A 17,749-nucleotide genomic window follows, 5' to 3' on the forward strand; every position below is an offset into this window, starting at 1 on the left:
GACACAGCGGTATATTGTTCCATGCCCAGCAGCCGCACAGAAAATCCCACAGATAAATTATAAATGGGATAATATAATGAATCTAAGTTAATCACAGGGTATGCCCCACTGGTTGTAAAAGATTTTAAAAAGGAACTGGACAAAGGGGAAAAAAGTTAATATAGACAAACAACATAAAAACACATGGAAGAAATGATCAAAGCAACGGGACATTTTTCAGAACATGTAAAATCTTAAAAATTCCATAACACTACCATTAGGATAACCTTAACCCCCTAAAAAGAACAATTCAATTAATGACATTCATTTTGGCCAAGAGGATTATTAGTGTTGAGAAGGTGAATCCATAGATATTCCTTCTGAAGGTGCAACTTCCTCATCTTAATGGCAGAATGTGGTCCACTGGCATGAATCAAAACAAAAGTCAAGAAAGTTGTGTACAAACATAGAAAAGTGTTTCACAACTAGAGAAGGGTTTGAATCAACATTAGCTCTTGCTTTCTTGACAGATGAATGATGTATTGATATAGATCTTTCAAGGGATGAATGGTGGTACTCATGTAATGTAATTTGCAGGGGTATATTATCACAAAGATAATGAAACAGCTATGACAATTCAAATGATGTCATTTCATAGGTAATCCATTGTACAGAATCCACAAATCTGTCACCAAGGCAAAATAATTGATAGTTAAAGACTCCATGCTTAGGCTGTAGCCAAATATTGTTCCTAATTGGTCCAATCTCAGATTTAGCTAAAATATTTTTAAAGTTGTTGCTTCTCTTGTAACAAAAAAGTACAGTACACTAAAAAAAATGATTAATTGTCTCATCGGATTGCACTATATGTCAATGCCTCAAATCAAGTGGAAATTAAGTAAGTAGAAGAAAAACATCACTCTAAGTATCCAAGTAGATAGACCATTGGCTTTACAAAGAATACAAACATCCACGTTAATGGTGGTTTCACTAAAAGAAAGGTTAAACCTAATGTTCAGTGAATTGAGGCCATCTATGAACCAAATGAGCAACTAAGTTCCTCCAGTCCACAACAGGAACAGGTTGTTAATATAACATACTGTATGTGAAAGTGTGTAAACTAAGAAAAAAATGAGATAGACATAGGGCCAAATGTAATAGGGTGTGAGAATCAGAAGGTGAGAGATTTTGGGAAAGTTTATATTTACATTTACACTGAAAAACCAGGTTGATTTTACCATATATTTTTTAAAAGGGAAAAGTCTCCCAAAATCTGTCACATCCAATGTTTGAGCCCATGGTGTCTCCCATGATTTGTAAAAAGAATGTCCTAACAAGAAAACCAGAATAAGGTCCTTGGAGAACAATTTGTGTGTCAATTAACACCTCAAAGCATGTTACAGAAGTGGTCCAAAAAATAATGAAATCATCAATATAGCAAAACTAAAAAAAAAAAAAACTTGGTGTTGGCAAACCTAGGTGCTACCGCCGACAGCATTGCACACCCTGTCAACTGAATGTAAAACTCGCAATTAAACAAAAATAAATTGTGTTTGAGTGTAAACTCCAAAAGGATCATAAAATCTATATCTGACCCCATGTAGAGTGGCTTTCCTGTGATTAATTCTCTGGTGGCTGCTAATACCTCCTCATGGGGAATATATGTGTACAGACTGGCCACATACTGTGACCAGTAGAGTGTCGTCATGAATAGAATAGAATAGAATAGAATCCCTTTATTCGTCTCACAATGGAGAAATTTCAGTGTTACAGCAAGGTTCAAGTACAGATAAGTCTGGAATTTATACAGTAGCATGTTCGAATCTAAGATGTGTACAAGTATCTTGGTTTCAAGGCTGCTAATACATGTCCAAATTGATAGCCAAGGGCTCACACAGGGACCCTCTGGCAGAATTAATTAGCCTGGACAATCTGGCAGAAATAATTGGCCTGTCGGGGGGTTTTGTGAGTCCTTGTGTATTTTTGGAATTGTATAAAAAATATGAATCACAGGGTACTCATAGTTTAACAAACACCTCTTTAGTGATTACATTTTGTTGAACAGCATATAATATACCTTTGAGATTGGCCTGGATCACAAGTGTAGGTTCTTTATCAAGAACCCTATACAGTAGGTGTTAATATCTCCAAGCAATCTTTAACACTCTTTGGTGTATTCTGCAAAATCCTGCAAAATAATGGAAACACCTTTGTTGGCTCTCCTGATAAATATGTCTTGTTGTTGATTCAGAGACTTAAGAGCTTCCAGTTCTTCTTTTGACATATTGTGGTGCTAATAGATATTTCTTGTTCAAGCAGTCGATAGAAAGTTTTTATGGATGCGTTTGAAGAGTGAGGATCGAAGTGTGATGATGGACTCAATTTCTGTATATTTGAAGGAAAAGCGGCTGTTCTAATTGTGATTGTTGGTGTTTTATCTAAATATTCTTTTAATTTGATCGATCTCTGTAACCTGAAGGTATCAATTTTCTGCTGAAATGGGTCAACTGTAGCTATGGGGATGAACAAAAGTCCCCTACTAAGGACCCAATTTTCAGCATCATTGAGTGGGGTGGAGGATAAATTAAATATGAGGCTTATGTTCCTTTCCGATGCTTTCTTCCTTTCCTGTCTACTTGTTTGGCCTCCTTGCCTAATTGGCTTCGTCTCTGTCATGGGTGCCCTGCCTGGGTACTGATCCCTAAAGGACTAGATTCCAGAGAACAGGGTTGATCCCGTGTTGAGTCCTATAACTAACTAGCAGACTTACTGAACTGCTGGAAACTAGGTCTGCATCTGCGTGGCAGGGGACCACAGTCTATCCTTATAGATGGACCTGGCCATTAAGCCATGTGTGCACACAATTTTGGCTGTAGTCTAGCTGTCTTTAGCAAATTTTTCCGTTTAAACCTGAGTAAGTCCATTCGCTACTAATCAACTTTTTTTATTTTTTTTTTATTTAGGGAGCCACTCCACAGAATGATCAGTTTCCAATTAAATCTTGTGCTCCAGTTCATACTTAGTGATTTTGTCCAGAGTGGTGTTATACTCCTTAGTCGACTACTCTATGACAAGAACCATCAGGTCCATAGACCACTTATTAAGCATTATTTGCAAAATCATATATCATACCGGCCAATTGGGATATTGTGAATGTGGAAACCGCGAGTTATTTGTAAATAATTCTTTGTAAACATCCTCATTAGGAATAACACCATTCTCATCAAAAGCAGGTTTGTCGTGAAGAATTCTCTCTGCTTCTAAATTAGAAAAACTGGGAGTGTCATAGTTATCACACTGGAGTAGATAAAGATGTGAAATCTGGTATCTCTCCCTGGTTGGTTGCCATCATAAGATGACACCGGATCCCACACACAGTGCTTAAAATGGGATTTTTATGAAAACAAATTTGTGTTATGCTGCTAAGTACTGAGTGCAAGTGAAAAAAGCAGTCCCAACAAAGTGCATTCATCCAAGGATAAGGATAAACAGGCATAAACAGGCATATTACTGGTCTTGGATAAAGTTGGATGGGTATATATATACCAAAAGTAAAAAAAAAAAAAAAAAGTTAAAATACACAGCCTTCCTAGGCATTACCTGGAAAAACATAGGTCAACTGTAACTAAGGAAAATTTCTCATTCACCATCTTAGAGAAAGTGTCACCAAACCCTAGGGGTGGCAACAGAGGTTCAGAACTCATCAATAGAGAAAGTTTCTGGATATACACTCTTAATTCCCTAACACCAAATGGCCTGAATGAGGGAATCGATGCCGTAGCATTCCTATAAATTCAATTCTAATCCTCTTTGTTCCAATTCATTTCCCACTTATCCTTCCTTACCAATTCATTTCCCACTTATCCTTCCTCATCAAGTTTATTTTTTCTATACACAATTTGCGATAATGTATTGATGCAGTATAAATGCAATTATTCTCTTTATTTGTGAATGTAAGTTCAGTAAAATTGTTACGCTCACAATCATAGTATGCACTAAATATATCACATAGCACATCCAATTAGTATGTAATAGTTAGTCCACGAGAAATAAATATACACTAAATAATATACTCACAAATTTTTAAATAATATATGGTTAGGTCTAATCAGTATATACAGAGCGATTTAATGGCTCTAAATAAGGAATTTAACACCATTTTCACTATCGTTGCACTTAAATTGAATTTCACTTAAATTAAGATTATTTTCATGGCTGCTATAAAAAAAAAATAATGGAATAAAGTTGTGAGGAGAAAAAAAAAAAACCATTCGTGATTACAGGAAGTGATGTCATCACTTAGTGCTATATAAGCCAGCACCAACAGAGACTTAATCATTCACTCTGGTGGATTCATGCGGTGTACATCTCTTCACAGAACTCCAATGTAAGTAATGCATTTATGGGATTGTGATCCATTCCTTTTTTACTGAGCTTACATATTATACAAGCAGGTACCATTTTCCCCTGGACTTCTGTTTAATTGATATTATATATACCTTGTTGTTTATACCAGTTGCTTTGTAATGGATGCACCTTTATAATTATGGTGATAATCATGCTAGATTTATAAATCCTGGTTAGACTGATTACATTTAGAGTCGATTAACAATTAGAGTGTATGGAATTTTTTTCGGAATGCTATTTATTGATATCCATATATTTTGCAATAAGCTAAAACCCAATTATTGATCCTACCATTAGAGTGTACGGGCTATTTTCTCATTTGAGCCCAGTATCGTTTATTGCTGGAGAAAATCAAAACCCATCGGGTATGTAAAAGGATCTCAATTTTGAATATGTTTTATTCATGTTTCAAATGGCCATATACTTATGTACTGTTAAATTTGCATATAGCTCTTATTGAATAATCGTGCCATCATTCTGGCTAATTGCTGAGAAATTCACTCTGGATACTTGATACTTATTTCTGAATATTATAGGTATGTGTTTTTATTATAATTTTTTTCACATAATTTCACCCTCCCTTGAATTGGTGATTCCATCCATTTTGGGTTTCAATGGTGACATCTTCACGTTTAGACCATTTTTGTCCTTTTTCCTCCTCCTCCTCCTCTGAAACCTGTTTTTTGCCTTCTGAAGTATCTTGTTTTAAAAAATTCTTATTGAATGGTATTTACATATGTATCTATTGTTTGTATTATGATTTGCAGTCGTTTCAATTGTTTCACTGCCCCTGATGAAGTCATGAATATGACGAAACGCGTTAGGCCTTCCATTCTGAATTGACTATATCACCAGTGTCATCGTTCTCATAATGTCTCACCAGAGTTTTATTTTCATTGTTTATGTGTAAACATTACACCCTAAGAGGTGTTTTTTATGACAATTTTTACTGAGGTTGTAATAAATACCATTTTTATCAAAATTGTTGTGATATATTAGCGCCCTCTGAAACCCCACTTTCTTTCTTCATTTCTATTCCCTGGATCTTACCTAACAGAAGATCCCTCAGAGGTGCTGCTCCATAGTTCTAGAGCGCAGAAAGGGGACCCCCCATATCTTGTTTTATATATATATATATATATATATATATATATATATATATATATATGTGTGTTTTTGTGTGTCCAAATCCCCAAGCAGGATACATACATATTTATGCTAGATGCGGCGGCACTCAGGTAAAAAACAGATACAAACACATGCCACTTAAAGAAGCCTCCATGTAACAAAGTGGCCGCTGTGCATGCACTGGTCCTAGCACCTGCCGGATCGATTGTGCAGGTGCCAGGATCCTGGCTGTTGGCGGTTTCCTCTTAGGTCAGGGAATTAGGGGCAACACCCCTGCAACATTGAAGTAGCAGCATCCACTAATTATATGGAAAATATTCTGTCACAATAAAGTAAAGATGTCCTTAATGTGGAGATAGGGCACCAATATTTAGCTTGCAACTAGGACAAACTTATACCACTGGAGTAGTCACAGAAAGCATAGTGTTGAGAGTATAAATCATCTCTACAGTATGTGGCAGTCTTTTATCAAGATTACCACCTAATGGACCTAGTTGCACATAGCATTAAAACAGAAATGATAAAGATCAGAATAATGTGGTTTTAAAAAGTGTTGTGAGTATTCGGTGATTTTATAGTTTATTTTTGATGCCGCTCACATGCTTCTGTAATAGTTTTTTATGATTCCTCTTGGTTCCTCTGATGTATTGTAAGCTATTGGTGCATTCTATATGATAATTCACACATGAGGTCATGCAGTTTATAAGTTTCTTAATTTTTAAATCTTTAGTATTACTACATTTATTACTGACCGGACTCATGAATTTGCATATAATGCATCCATTGTATTTAAAAAAAATTGTGTTCAGTAGCCATGATTTATTGGTATTACAGATTGGTTTAGGAGGCTAGTTGCAAGGTGGTTTCTTAAAACTCCTGATACACGTTTAATGAATGAGCCATGAGAGTGTATGCATTTCTATACCCACATAATATGAGACATTTCATGGGGTAAACTTTGTGACAGGAGTGGACGAGACTGTAATCTGACAAACTGGAAAGATTGATAGGATCCACAAGATGAATCTACGGTTTAAAGACCCTGTGATGTGCACGTTATTGTATACTCAGCGGTACACATAGGGGAAAATGTAAGATGTGAGTTCTATTTCACATGGGATTCTACTATGGGCAACCAATCAGAATCTAATATTTATTTAGCACCTTCTAGAAGATAATAACAGTACAATCTTAAGAGCATTGTTGGCACTGGGGCAAGCAATGGATTTGGGCTCATTCACACCAATTGACAGGGAAAATTGTAAACAAAACAAAAAATATAACATGCTTGGTCCTTTGGTCCCATGTTATCTCTCCACTTGCTTCCATACAATGAATAGCTGTCAGCACTCTGATTGGTAAATAGCTCCAGCCATCCAACAACCAGCATGTTGACAGCCATTCACTGTCTGGCTGCAGGCTGGGAAGCAGAAGGTGAATGGCGCACAACTGCTCTGATTATGTGTGATTCATAATCACAGTGACAAGAGAGCTGGATACCTATAGGAAGTTCAATTTGGTTTTAAAGCCATAAACCACTAATGTTACAATTTCTATACAAATAATAACAAAACTGTTCAGTAACTATTTTCTTTTGAATAATATAGATTATCTTTAATTTATGTGGTGCCACCAAGTGTTCACTGCATCATACTGTGCAAGAAAAAGTATACATAATCAACACAATATAAAAATGTTTAATATAATGGGGGGGGGACTTAAATAGTGACAGATAGACAATTGCTGCTAATGAAAGGGGATGGGAGACACAGATATTGGATGATGTAAAACAAGAGAGATGAGGGCCCTGCTTATTATATATTCTGATCAAATGGCGTAATGGTATACTGGAAAGTGAAATAGAATGGGTAGAGGTCATGAGTTAAAAGTGAGGACATTTGGAATGATCAGTTTAATTTTCAAGGCACATTTGATAAAGTGAAGGTTAATAGGCAGTCTGATAGGGTAAGGTAGTTCATTTATGAAGGCGCAAAACACTAGAAGTTTTACAGTATATGCTGGATAGGGAGGAGTTGATCAATGGAGTTCACAAGGTCACAATCAGATGATGATCATAGATGGTGAAAAAGTCTGGACTTAAATGTATATGATCTCAGAAGTGTAGAATGCAAGGAAGTGAGGGTGCAAAGCTTAAATGATTCTGGAGGGAAAAATAAAGTAAGATAAGCAGCAACATTGAATATTAATTCAAAGTAAAGAGGCTGCCAAAATAAAAATTAGGAAATAGGAGGCTGCAGTCGTCTATGTTAGTAGACAAGAGCACAAATTTGTGATTTGGAGGGGGGGTTAGGAATGGTTGAATACTGGACTACTTGCCGCTATTAAATGAACAATATCAGAAGATTGCATGAATGTTTGGATTGAAGAAGGTGGAGTAGGGAAACATACTCAGGCAAGAGACCTGAATGACAAGAATAAAGTTAGCAAGAATTAAGGGACTCAAGAAGTGGCCAAGATAATAAGCTATATGTCACGTATATTTTACAGTGTATATGGCTAAGCTCCTAAGTATATGCAAATAGGGCAATGCAACATTTACTATAAAATATGTCAAATTGCACTGCGTTTGCTTTTGCTATATCCATTTGTATTCATGACACATTTATATTACTGATTGTAATTGGCTTTACTCTCTTTTGGGATACAGGACATATAACTCAAAATAAACAAATAATTTTATTTTTTTTACAAGACACCCTAAGCAGCAAAGGGAACATGTAAGACTAAAGTAGTAAACTAAAACCTTTATGAATGACCCAATATAATAGTAAAATAGGCAATGCATAAAAAAATCTTATGTTATAGAAGAGAGAATGAGAGCAGCTGCTGAGCATATTTCTTTATTTCCATTTAACAGCCCTAGGCCCCCAATATGTTATATCATAACATCACACCAAGTGGCAGGGGTCATTGGCAACAGGAAGTAGAGCACTGTCGGGAATGTCCTTTGGATGCTTGGGTAGTTTTGAAGCAGCACTACTGGAGTCAGCATTTTTGGTCTAAGATTTAAATATATGCAATAATAAAAATCTTACGTTACAGTGCTGCAAATGTTTACATTCACCTATCATCAAGTATTGTAAGATAAATGTATCCGTTTCTGCTTCAATATATATATATATATATATATATATATATATATATATATATATATATATATATAGTTAAAAGGTAAAATGTCACTATTAAAACATAAATACTATCGGAGTTGATATGTGAGATAATCAGAAAAGAATCTTGGTGTACCCAATGGCAAATCTTGTTGGATAAAGGTAATATAAAAAAGGAACAAATTAAATTAACTCAAATAAAAGTCAGTGTATACTATATATTATAGATACTAATATCCACATAAAAAAATAGCTAACATTCTCTTGTAACATGAGTTGATGTCAGAACTGTGATCAGATGGTAATGTTTCTTCACAATTGGTGGAAATGAACACGTCTTAACATTCGGGGTAAAGGTATACTATGGTTTAAATGTATTAGCCTGACTACCTCACAACCAAAGATCCTGGGTCATTTTTACTTTCCACACTGATACAGTATATTGTACCCAGAATTTGGTCACTCAACCACAATCCATTACTTACCCAGCCTCGACATCTTTTGACTGGCTCCTGGCTGCACTACTTGATAAAATAAGTACAACTGCAATTGATGAAACCTAGGGACTATTCGATATTAAAAAGCCACGAATTGTGGTTTCTTTTTCTGGCAGACATGAATGCAATGGATTTGTAATCAACATGAAAATCATGGGTTTCTAATGTATACGTATCCAAACGTATTCCTCAATGCAGCCTATCAGTCCAGGTTTTAAATACATCCATACTTGTACTTAGAGATAGAGCATTGTAAGCAAACTGACTGAGGTACTGATTGTCACCCACTTAAGCATGTATATCCTTAGAACATAGGCTCTTAGGGAACATTGATAAATTATATTATTATTATTTATTATTATAAAATAATCGATTATTTTTTCAATAAATATCTATCTTTGTTAAAGCTAATACTGTAGATGTGCAACTAGGGGTTGGACAAGAACATCAGTAGTGTGAGTAAATGTATATTCATTCTGCCCCTTCTAGCCACTGTATAGTATTTTTATATATAATGGCAATGGGGTCAGAGACAATTTGTTGCATTATAAATAATTAATCAGAAGTGTCTGGTCATCTTTTTACTTTCATAAAATTTGGATTAAAAGTAGCTTTGAGGTAGTCTAAAAGCTTGCATTATTATCCCTCATTGGCCTTTTAGTCCCGCATTCATAAATTTCCACTTATACTTGTGCAATTTTTATTACTTTATTGAAAAATAAATGGAGTAATAGTCTTAAATACAATATTTTCTGTGCTTACTTTCAATGTTGAGAGAGAAACTGTACATTTAACATTTAACAGGTCTGAAATATAAAAATATCTTGATAAATTTATTATAGTAAAATGTTCTCAAAAATGGAAAGTGATAACTAAGATTTTATGCTCCAAAAACTTTAATCAAAAGTTGATTCTACACATTGATGTATATTGGTCTCTAGGTGGGCTACAAAATGGATGCACAGCCATAGTAAGTGCTTTTAGAGGAAGAGAATCATACTGCAAGACATGTACTTGTAGTAAATATACTCTTGCCAAATTATATGTCCAAAAAGTAATGATGCAACTGCATGGAAATGTTTTCTTATGCAAGATGCTTAATCTTACTTTACAAAATGTTTTTAGCATAGAATTCTGCAGACAAAGTATTACTTTGAAATAACTATTAATACCATATTATTCTGATTTTATTGCATACATTTTTTCGTAATTGGGATCTTATTATTGAGTTGTTATGATTTGGTTCATAAACTTTATGGTTTTGTTTTCCATGTTGTACATATTTAAATTCTATATTGTTTTAGTTCATATATAATAAAACTATTTTACAGTGCTTCCTGCAGTTCTCACTTGTTATGCACTATTCAACTGCTGAATATACGTATGTAGTTCTATTGCTCCATTTTAAGTTGACTTATAGTTCCATAATAGCGAAAACATGCCTTTTTAAAATCTTGTTGGGCATTTTTCACCATTATATAAAAATGTTTATGTACTGAGCCTACATAATTATTAAAATCTTAAGTCCCGGCCCCAGAGGAGCTTATATTCTATATTTCTTGCACACTACTTCACAGAGACCAATCATTAGAGTACAGTGTTTGTATTTGATGACAATAAGTATGTATCTTTTACATAAATTGTAAAGATAATTAAAGATGGTCAGGGATTATATATTTTTTAAATGTGTAGTATTACAGACAGTTTCACGGGGGTATAATATATTGTCAGTTTATTTGTTTGTTCTGTGTCTGCTTAATCATTCTGCTTGGTGGCCTTTCCATACTGAGTTTGTCTTTTACCGATCTTACAGTATATGGTATAAAAAAGGTGCAATAATGAAGGTACAAATTAATTCTGCTCTGTACTTTGGCTGGAGTAGAAATATTAACATTTAAAGAAATAAACCTTTGAAATGAAATTACCAATTGTTAGTGAAAACTTAATAAAGTGCATATGTTAATCCTGAGATAACCTCTTTGCCCTAATCCATCTTGCCCTCCACTCTGCCCAGCCCCCTAACACTGGTTCTATCTCAGCTTCTCTGTTCTCTACTGTCCTTCCAATCTCCACTGCTACATGCATAGAATGTTCTATCTTGAGGAAGGTTAAATTAAACCAAAACATTGATTCACCTGATACATGTGAAGTTCTATCTTTACTGAAAGCCCGCAAGCCCGCCTGGTGTCTCAAAGGCTCACAAATTAGCTCAGGTAATTCTGTGACCAAAATCTCTTAGTTTTGGAATCCAGCAGTACACACACTCTCCTCTCAGTCTATATAATTGACAAATATTTTGGTCACAGAATTACCTGAGCTAATTTTTGAGCCTTTGAGAAACCAGCATTAGTGGTTTCCTTCATATAAAAAGATTATTCTAATTGGACCATCTTATATTTTTTCGATGATCTGTTTTGGTGACAGCAAATTGGTGTAAATCTCTCAATCAAACTGATTTGTTTCTGCCCCTGATGAAGTCATGCTATTAATAAAACACATTGGGCTGCCTACACCAACTTGATGATCATCACTGTCAATATCCTGAAAGGATTCCTTGATGCTAAATACGCTTTTTCATTTGCCTTGATGAATCTGTTTTTCTGAGTGCCTCTATTCTGTTGGATTGAGTAGTAAATGCATTGAAGAGAACCAGAATTGATGCTTATTTGAATGCGGAGTGCCAACTTCAGTGGAAGTGTGTATATATATATATATATATATACACACACACACACACACACACACACACACAAATACACATATGTTGCCATGCTTATCATTGCTGGGCCAATTGCCATTTGCAGCAAATGGTGTGATCCCATGTGTGTGCATCTAATTCACTCCCACGGTTCATAGAAATGCATTAAGCCATGATGACACAGATTAGAGATTCCTCAACACCAAACAGGCATGAAAATATGTGGTGCAGCAACAATGAAGGCAGGTGTATCTGTATATATAGATTATATATACACATATACATATACACACACAGGGCTTCTATCAGAATTTGTGCGGCCCTGGACGTACAAAATTGGAAGCCCCCCACCCAATTGATACACAAAAAAAACCATGATGCCCATTACATTTAGGGGGAAATTTACTAAAGGAAATTTGTAAAAAATAGGTGTATTTGTATCCAGAAATACACTTATTTTTGACATTTACTATCCCGAAAATACGGCAATTCGTAATCGTATTGATAGCACATCAATACGACTACGAATTGCCGTATTTTTGGGATAGTAAATGTCAAAAATAAGTGTATTTCTGGATACAAATACACCTATTTTTTTACAAATTTCCTTTAGTAAATTTCCCCCTTAGTCACACACCGCAATTTCTATTATATATTATGCCGCACACCGCAATGCCCATTACATATTATACAACACATTGTAATGCCTATTATATATTAAGCCACACAATGTAAAGCCCATAACATATTATGCTGCACACCACAATGCCCATTACATATTATACAACACACCTTAATGCCTATAACATATTATACCACATAACTGCAGCTTACCTACATGCTCAACGTCAGGGGTTACATCTTGTTGCCTGGGGGTTACATGTATGATCCAGTGTTGCATCTGAGGATGCAGCATTAGATCACTTGTTACACCATAAGCTGTCTGAGTGACCCATGAGGTCATGGAGATTTGATGCTGCAGCTACTTTGCTAAGTCCAGGAAATCTCAATCAGAAAAGACAGTAGCCTTGGTATTACCACAAAATGCAAAATACATGCTTTTATTTTGTTAAATGGATGCAGTTGACTTTTCCTCCCTGCCCCCAAATAGCTGCAGAATCACAATTATTTCACATCTGCAGCTGAAGATGCAAGACCGGTACCATTCACAGGCAAATCTGGTGCATATGCAAAGTACTGTACCAGCCGTCAATTCTTTATGACATGGCTCTTAGCGCATTGGGACCTGAATCAGCCTCCATATGTTCATAATGAAGTAGAGCTGCAGTATAAAGTTTTTAATCCTACAATATTAGGAAAATCAGTACTTATGTATTATCTGGGCTCCCATGTTAAATGCACCCCATTTTTTATACCCCTACTATCCAACTACGCATGGAGTTGATCTTATATAGTGTGGCGAGCGCAGCGAGCCACCGTGCTCGAAGCGTGGAGAGCGGACGCGGTCTCATACGAAAAACGGGAGCCCAGATATTACATAAGTACCGGAAAATCATCCACTGTATACTTGCAGCAAGCATTTATATTAACAATTATGTTTATTGAAAAAAATATATGGTTTATTTGCTTGATCATTGCTAGAGAGAGCTTGTTTCAAATTTAGAAATTAGCTTAATCACATTACATTTATCTTTCTGTTAAATATGATCTTAATTGATTTATTTTACATTTGCTGATATGTGGATTTTATAATCTCATGTTGTGTTTTTATAATTACTTATTTACAGCCGCTATTATCAACATTGTGCACTATTTAAAAACAAGGTGTTGCTACTGTAAACATCTGTATATACTTAGGAATTATAGAGTATAACACTAGTCTTATGTGTGATTTCAGGAATTTATCGGTCAACATCAATGTGATAATAATCACGTCAACTGAAAAAAAAACTTCATACCATCTATATTGCAACCGTACGAGTTGTATGGTGAGGAAAAGATACAATTCAAACTGGATTCTACAGTATTGCAACAAGTGTTGGCGTTTTAGCTACCAGGCCGAAGGGACGTCTTTTCCAATGCTTACAAGGAACTGCTTATCGTTGCTGCTTTGGTTCCTTTTTGATGGAGGTCTGTTAACACCACTGCAATCACAGCAGCCACCACAAACTTCAGCTTTCAAGCAAAAAGAAAATGTTATCATCACAATGTTGGGAAGGAGATCAGCAGCACAAAGAGTTAAACGTGGTTGGGTATGGAATCAGTTCTTTGTGCTTGAAGAATACATGGGATCTGAACCACAATATATAGGAAAGGTATTACTTTTTATCTACATTTCAATTTGATCACTATGTAGATTTAATGTTATATATATATATATATATATATATATATATATATATGTCGAAACCTGCCCACACTCACACTGGATATAGGCAACATTTGGGGTGTCCAAAAGAGGTGAATATGTTTGACCATAAACCTCCTAAATAGTCCAAATATCCAAGCACTTCCATGCGAGGAATTGAACACTCTCCAATAGATCAAGAACAGTCAATTGGATGTAAATTTAAATCATGAGATTTTTATTCCAACAGATTCAGTTTCATCATGCCCCGACATTTCGGTCCACAGCCGGACCTTTATACCTTTATCAAGGAGCCTACAATATAATATAAACAAAACATATATCATCTGGATGTGCTTAAACAAACCATGTGACAAACATCCAAGAATGATGGTGTACAAAAATTTCATACTTTTAAGATGAATCAATAGCGTGCAGCATAGCAGCATAAGGGTGTCCTGACCTGGCTTATATACCCTATTAAATGAGCATTCAAGTATGTGTAATCGGCGCCAATTTTGCAATCAGCACCAATCAGGCACTGATGCACTTCCGGTGGCACCAGAAGTGATGTCCAGTGGAATGCACAGGCATGTGCCGACCCCGGAAGTAATGTCTGGTGGAACGCACATTACCGCCACAATGTAGCTGTGTATCCAATTCTATGAAGTTACAACAAGGACATAATGGGATAGAGTCGTGAACTATGGACTTTTGATACTTCTCTCATAAAACATATTGTATAAGAGAAACTCCATCCACTAGACTATAAAACTTAGCACTATGACATAATCTTTAAACACAGTTTGGTACATTTATAATAGGAAGAACTGAGATATTCATTGAGTAACACAAATGGAGGTCACCGTTTAAATCTAGGTGACACATTCCATTCACTTTTACGTTTGGTAAATCCTGTAAATAAATATTCACTTTAATGTATATATACCTCTATGTTTCCTATTGAATATATGACCTGGTTGAAGCCCTATAATACAGCGGACACCTTCCATGCATAATATCCATCTGACATATTATATACACCACATGTCCTCCAGGTGGCGCTAATAACCCATGCGTTCCACCTTGCTGGCCAAACAGGCCGCCATTTTAAGATATGTACCATTATAGATTGAACACATTTGCTTTAGAACTCGCTTCAGCAGATTAGAATAATTCTGCTATTTGCCCACTGTAATTTGCATGTATTCTCCCTCAACCATGTAGTAGCCATAGCATGTAGCTGAGATCCCCGGATACATTGCGGCGCTAATGTGCGTTCCACCGGATGTCATTTCCGGGGTCAGCACATGCTTGTGCGTTCCACCGGACGTCACTTCCGGGTTATGCACTTCCGGCGCCACCGGAAGTGCGTCAGTGCCTGATTGGCGCTGATTGCAAAATTGGCGCCAATTACACATACTTGAATGCTCATTTAATAGGGTATATAAACAAGGTCAGGACACCCTTATGGTGTAGCTGTTCCCCACTCCCAGGGCTAATCTGAGGGCTATGCTGCACGCTATTGATTCATCTTAAAAGTATATAATTTTTGTACAACATCATTTTTGGATGTTTGTCACATGGTTTGTTTGGGCACATCCAGATGATATATGTTTTGTTTATATTATATTGTAGGCTCCTTGATAAAGGTCCAGCTGTGGACCGAAACATTGAGGCATGATGATAATTAATCTGTTGGAATAAAAATCTCATTATTTAAATTTACGTCCAATTGACTGTTCTCGATGTATTGGAGAGTGTTCAATTCCTTGCATGGAAGTGCTGGGATATTTGGACTATATATATATATATATATATATATATATATATATATATATATATATATATATATATATATATATATATATATATATATATAAAGAAGAAAGGGATGTAGGGCGCCACTTGTGTCCTAAACTGTTAAGTATTCTGGTGGTGGGAATATATGCAGGTAACCCTTTGCAAGAGAAAAAGGGGTGTCAGCTAGCCTCTAAAGATAGACACCTTGGTAAGGGGTGTCACAAAAGCAAATGCAGTAGGTTGGATAGAGGTGTAAGCGACAGAAAATACCTATATATAAAAAAGGGGGAGGTTTTCCTTTAAAACATATTTTTTTTTTATTTTATACATATAAAAGTGCACAATAGCACTGTTTAAGAGAACAAACAGTAAGATACAATTTACATAGAAAAAACAATACAATAAAAAATGTGAGTTTTTCTAAAAAGGCCTACAAGTGATATCGCTAAAAAAGGGGGGGGGATTAAAAGTGTAATATGAATATTAAAAAGTAGTAATAAACTTAGCTAGGTGGAGGAGTCAGCAGGCAATACCCAACGCGTTTCGTCTGGAAGACTTCTTCAAGGGGTGACTTATTGCCTGCTGACTCCTCCACCTAGCTAAGTTTATTACTACTTTTTAATATTCATATTACACTTTTAATCCCCTCCCCCCTTTTTTTAGCGATATCACTTGTAGGCCTTTTTAGAAAAACTCGCATTTTTTATTGTATTGTTTTTTCTATGTAAATTGTATCTTACTGTTTGTTCTCTTAAACAGTGCTATTGTGCACTTTTATATGTATAAAATAAATTATTTTATGTTTTAAAGGAAAACCTCCCCCTTTTTTCTATATATAGGTATTTGTCGCTTACACCTCTATCCAACCTACTGCATATATATATGTGGCTGGCGGCACTCTACTTTAAATAAAGAAAAACAGGAGACCTTGTGGTTTTTCCCGACGTTTCAAGCCTTTTCAGGCTTTTTATCAAGGTGCAAGAGACTGATAAAAAGCCTGAAAAGGCTTGAAACGTCGGGAAAAACCACAAGGTCTCCTGTTTTTCTTTATTTAAAGTAGAGTGCCGCCAGCCACAGAAGTTATCTACACAGCCTGTGTCAGCAGGCTGATTATCCCGTTGGGCACCTTTTTCTCTTAGTATCAGAGGCTCAATTGGAGTGCTGCCTATATGCAATTTGCTATATATATATATATATATATATATATATATATATATATATATATATATATATATAGGAGTAGGCAAAGAAGCAGACAGCGGCACTCTGGGAATTTTCAAAAACGTATATTAGTGCAAAAATAGCATACCAACGTTTCGGGGCATAAGGTACCCCTTTGTCAAGTTGAACAGTGCAGTAACTGTTCACCTTGACAAAGGGGTACCTTATGCCCCGAAACGTTGGTATGCTATTTTTGCACTAATATACGTTTTTGAAAATCCCCAGAGTGCCGCTGTCTGCTTCTTTGCCTACTCCTGCACAACTGTTCCGGAAGGCACCTGGGTCCCTGACCAGTTGGGGGAAAAATCCCAATAAGGGCACTCACCAGGATTCACGTAGTGACAATATCTTTATTGGTAATCCATTACCAGTTAGGTTATGTAGGTCTACGTTTCGGCCACTAGAGGGCCTTTCTCAAGACACCACAACATTTGACGTCCACACAGCTCAGAGGTCAGGATACTGAGCTGTGTGGACGTCAAATGTTGTGGTGTCTTGAGAAAGGCCCTCTAGTGGCTGAAACGTAGACCTACATAACCTAACTGGTAATGGATTACCAATAATGAAATTGTCACTA

The 17,749-nt window shown here is 35.9% G+C and overlaps 1 protein-coding gene across 3 annotated transcripts in view; it reads left to right on the top strand.

Moving 5' to 3' along the window:
- Positions 1 to 17,749, top strand: part of CDH12 (cadherin 12) — an 849,072-nt gene that overhangs the window by 531,287 nt on the left and 300,036 nt on the right. For all 3 annotated transcript variants that reach the window (XM_083188087.1, XM_083188088.1, XM_083188089.1), the window contains one exon: positions 13,699 to 14,116. In XM_083188087.1, coding sequence (XP_083044213.1) covers positions 13,787 to 14,116 — 330 coding nt within the window. In that variant the 5' untranslated portion in view covers positions 13,699 to 13,786. The remainder of the gene's footprint in view (positions 1 to 13,698; positions 14,117 to 17,749) is intronic.

This window comes from Crinia signifera, chromosome 5, assembly GCF_055691185.1.
Source record: "Crinia signifera chromosome 5, ASM5569118v1, whole genome shotgun sequence".
Lineage (NCBI taxonomy): Eukaryota > Metazoa > Chordata > Amphibia > Anura > Myobatrachidae > Crinia > Crinia signifera.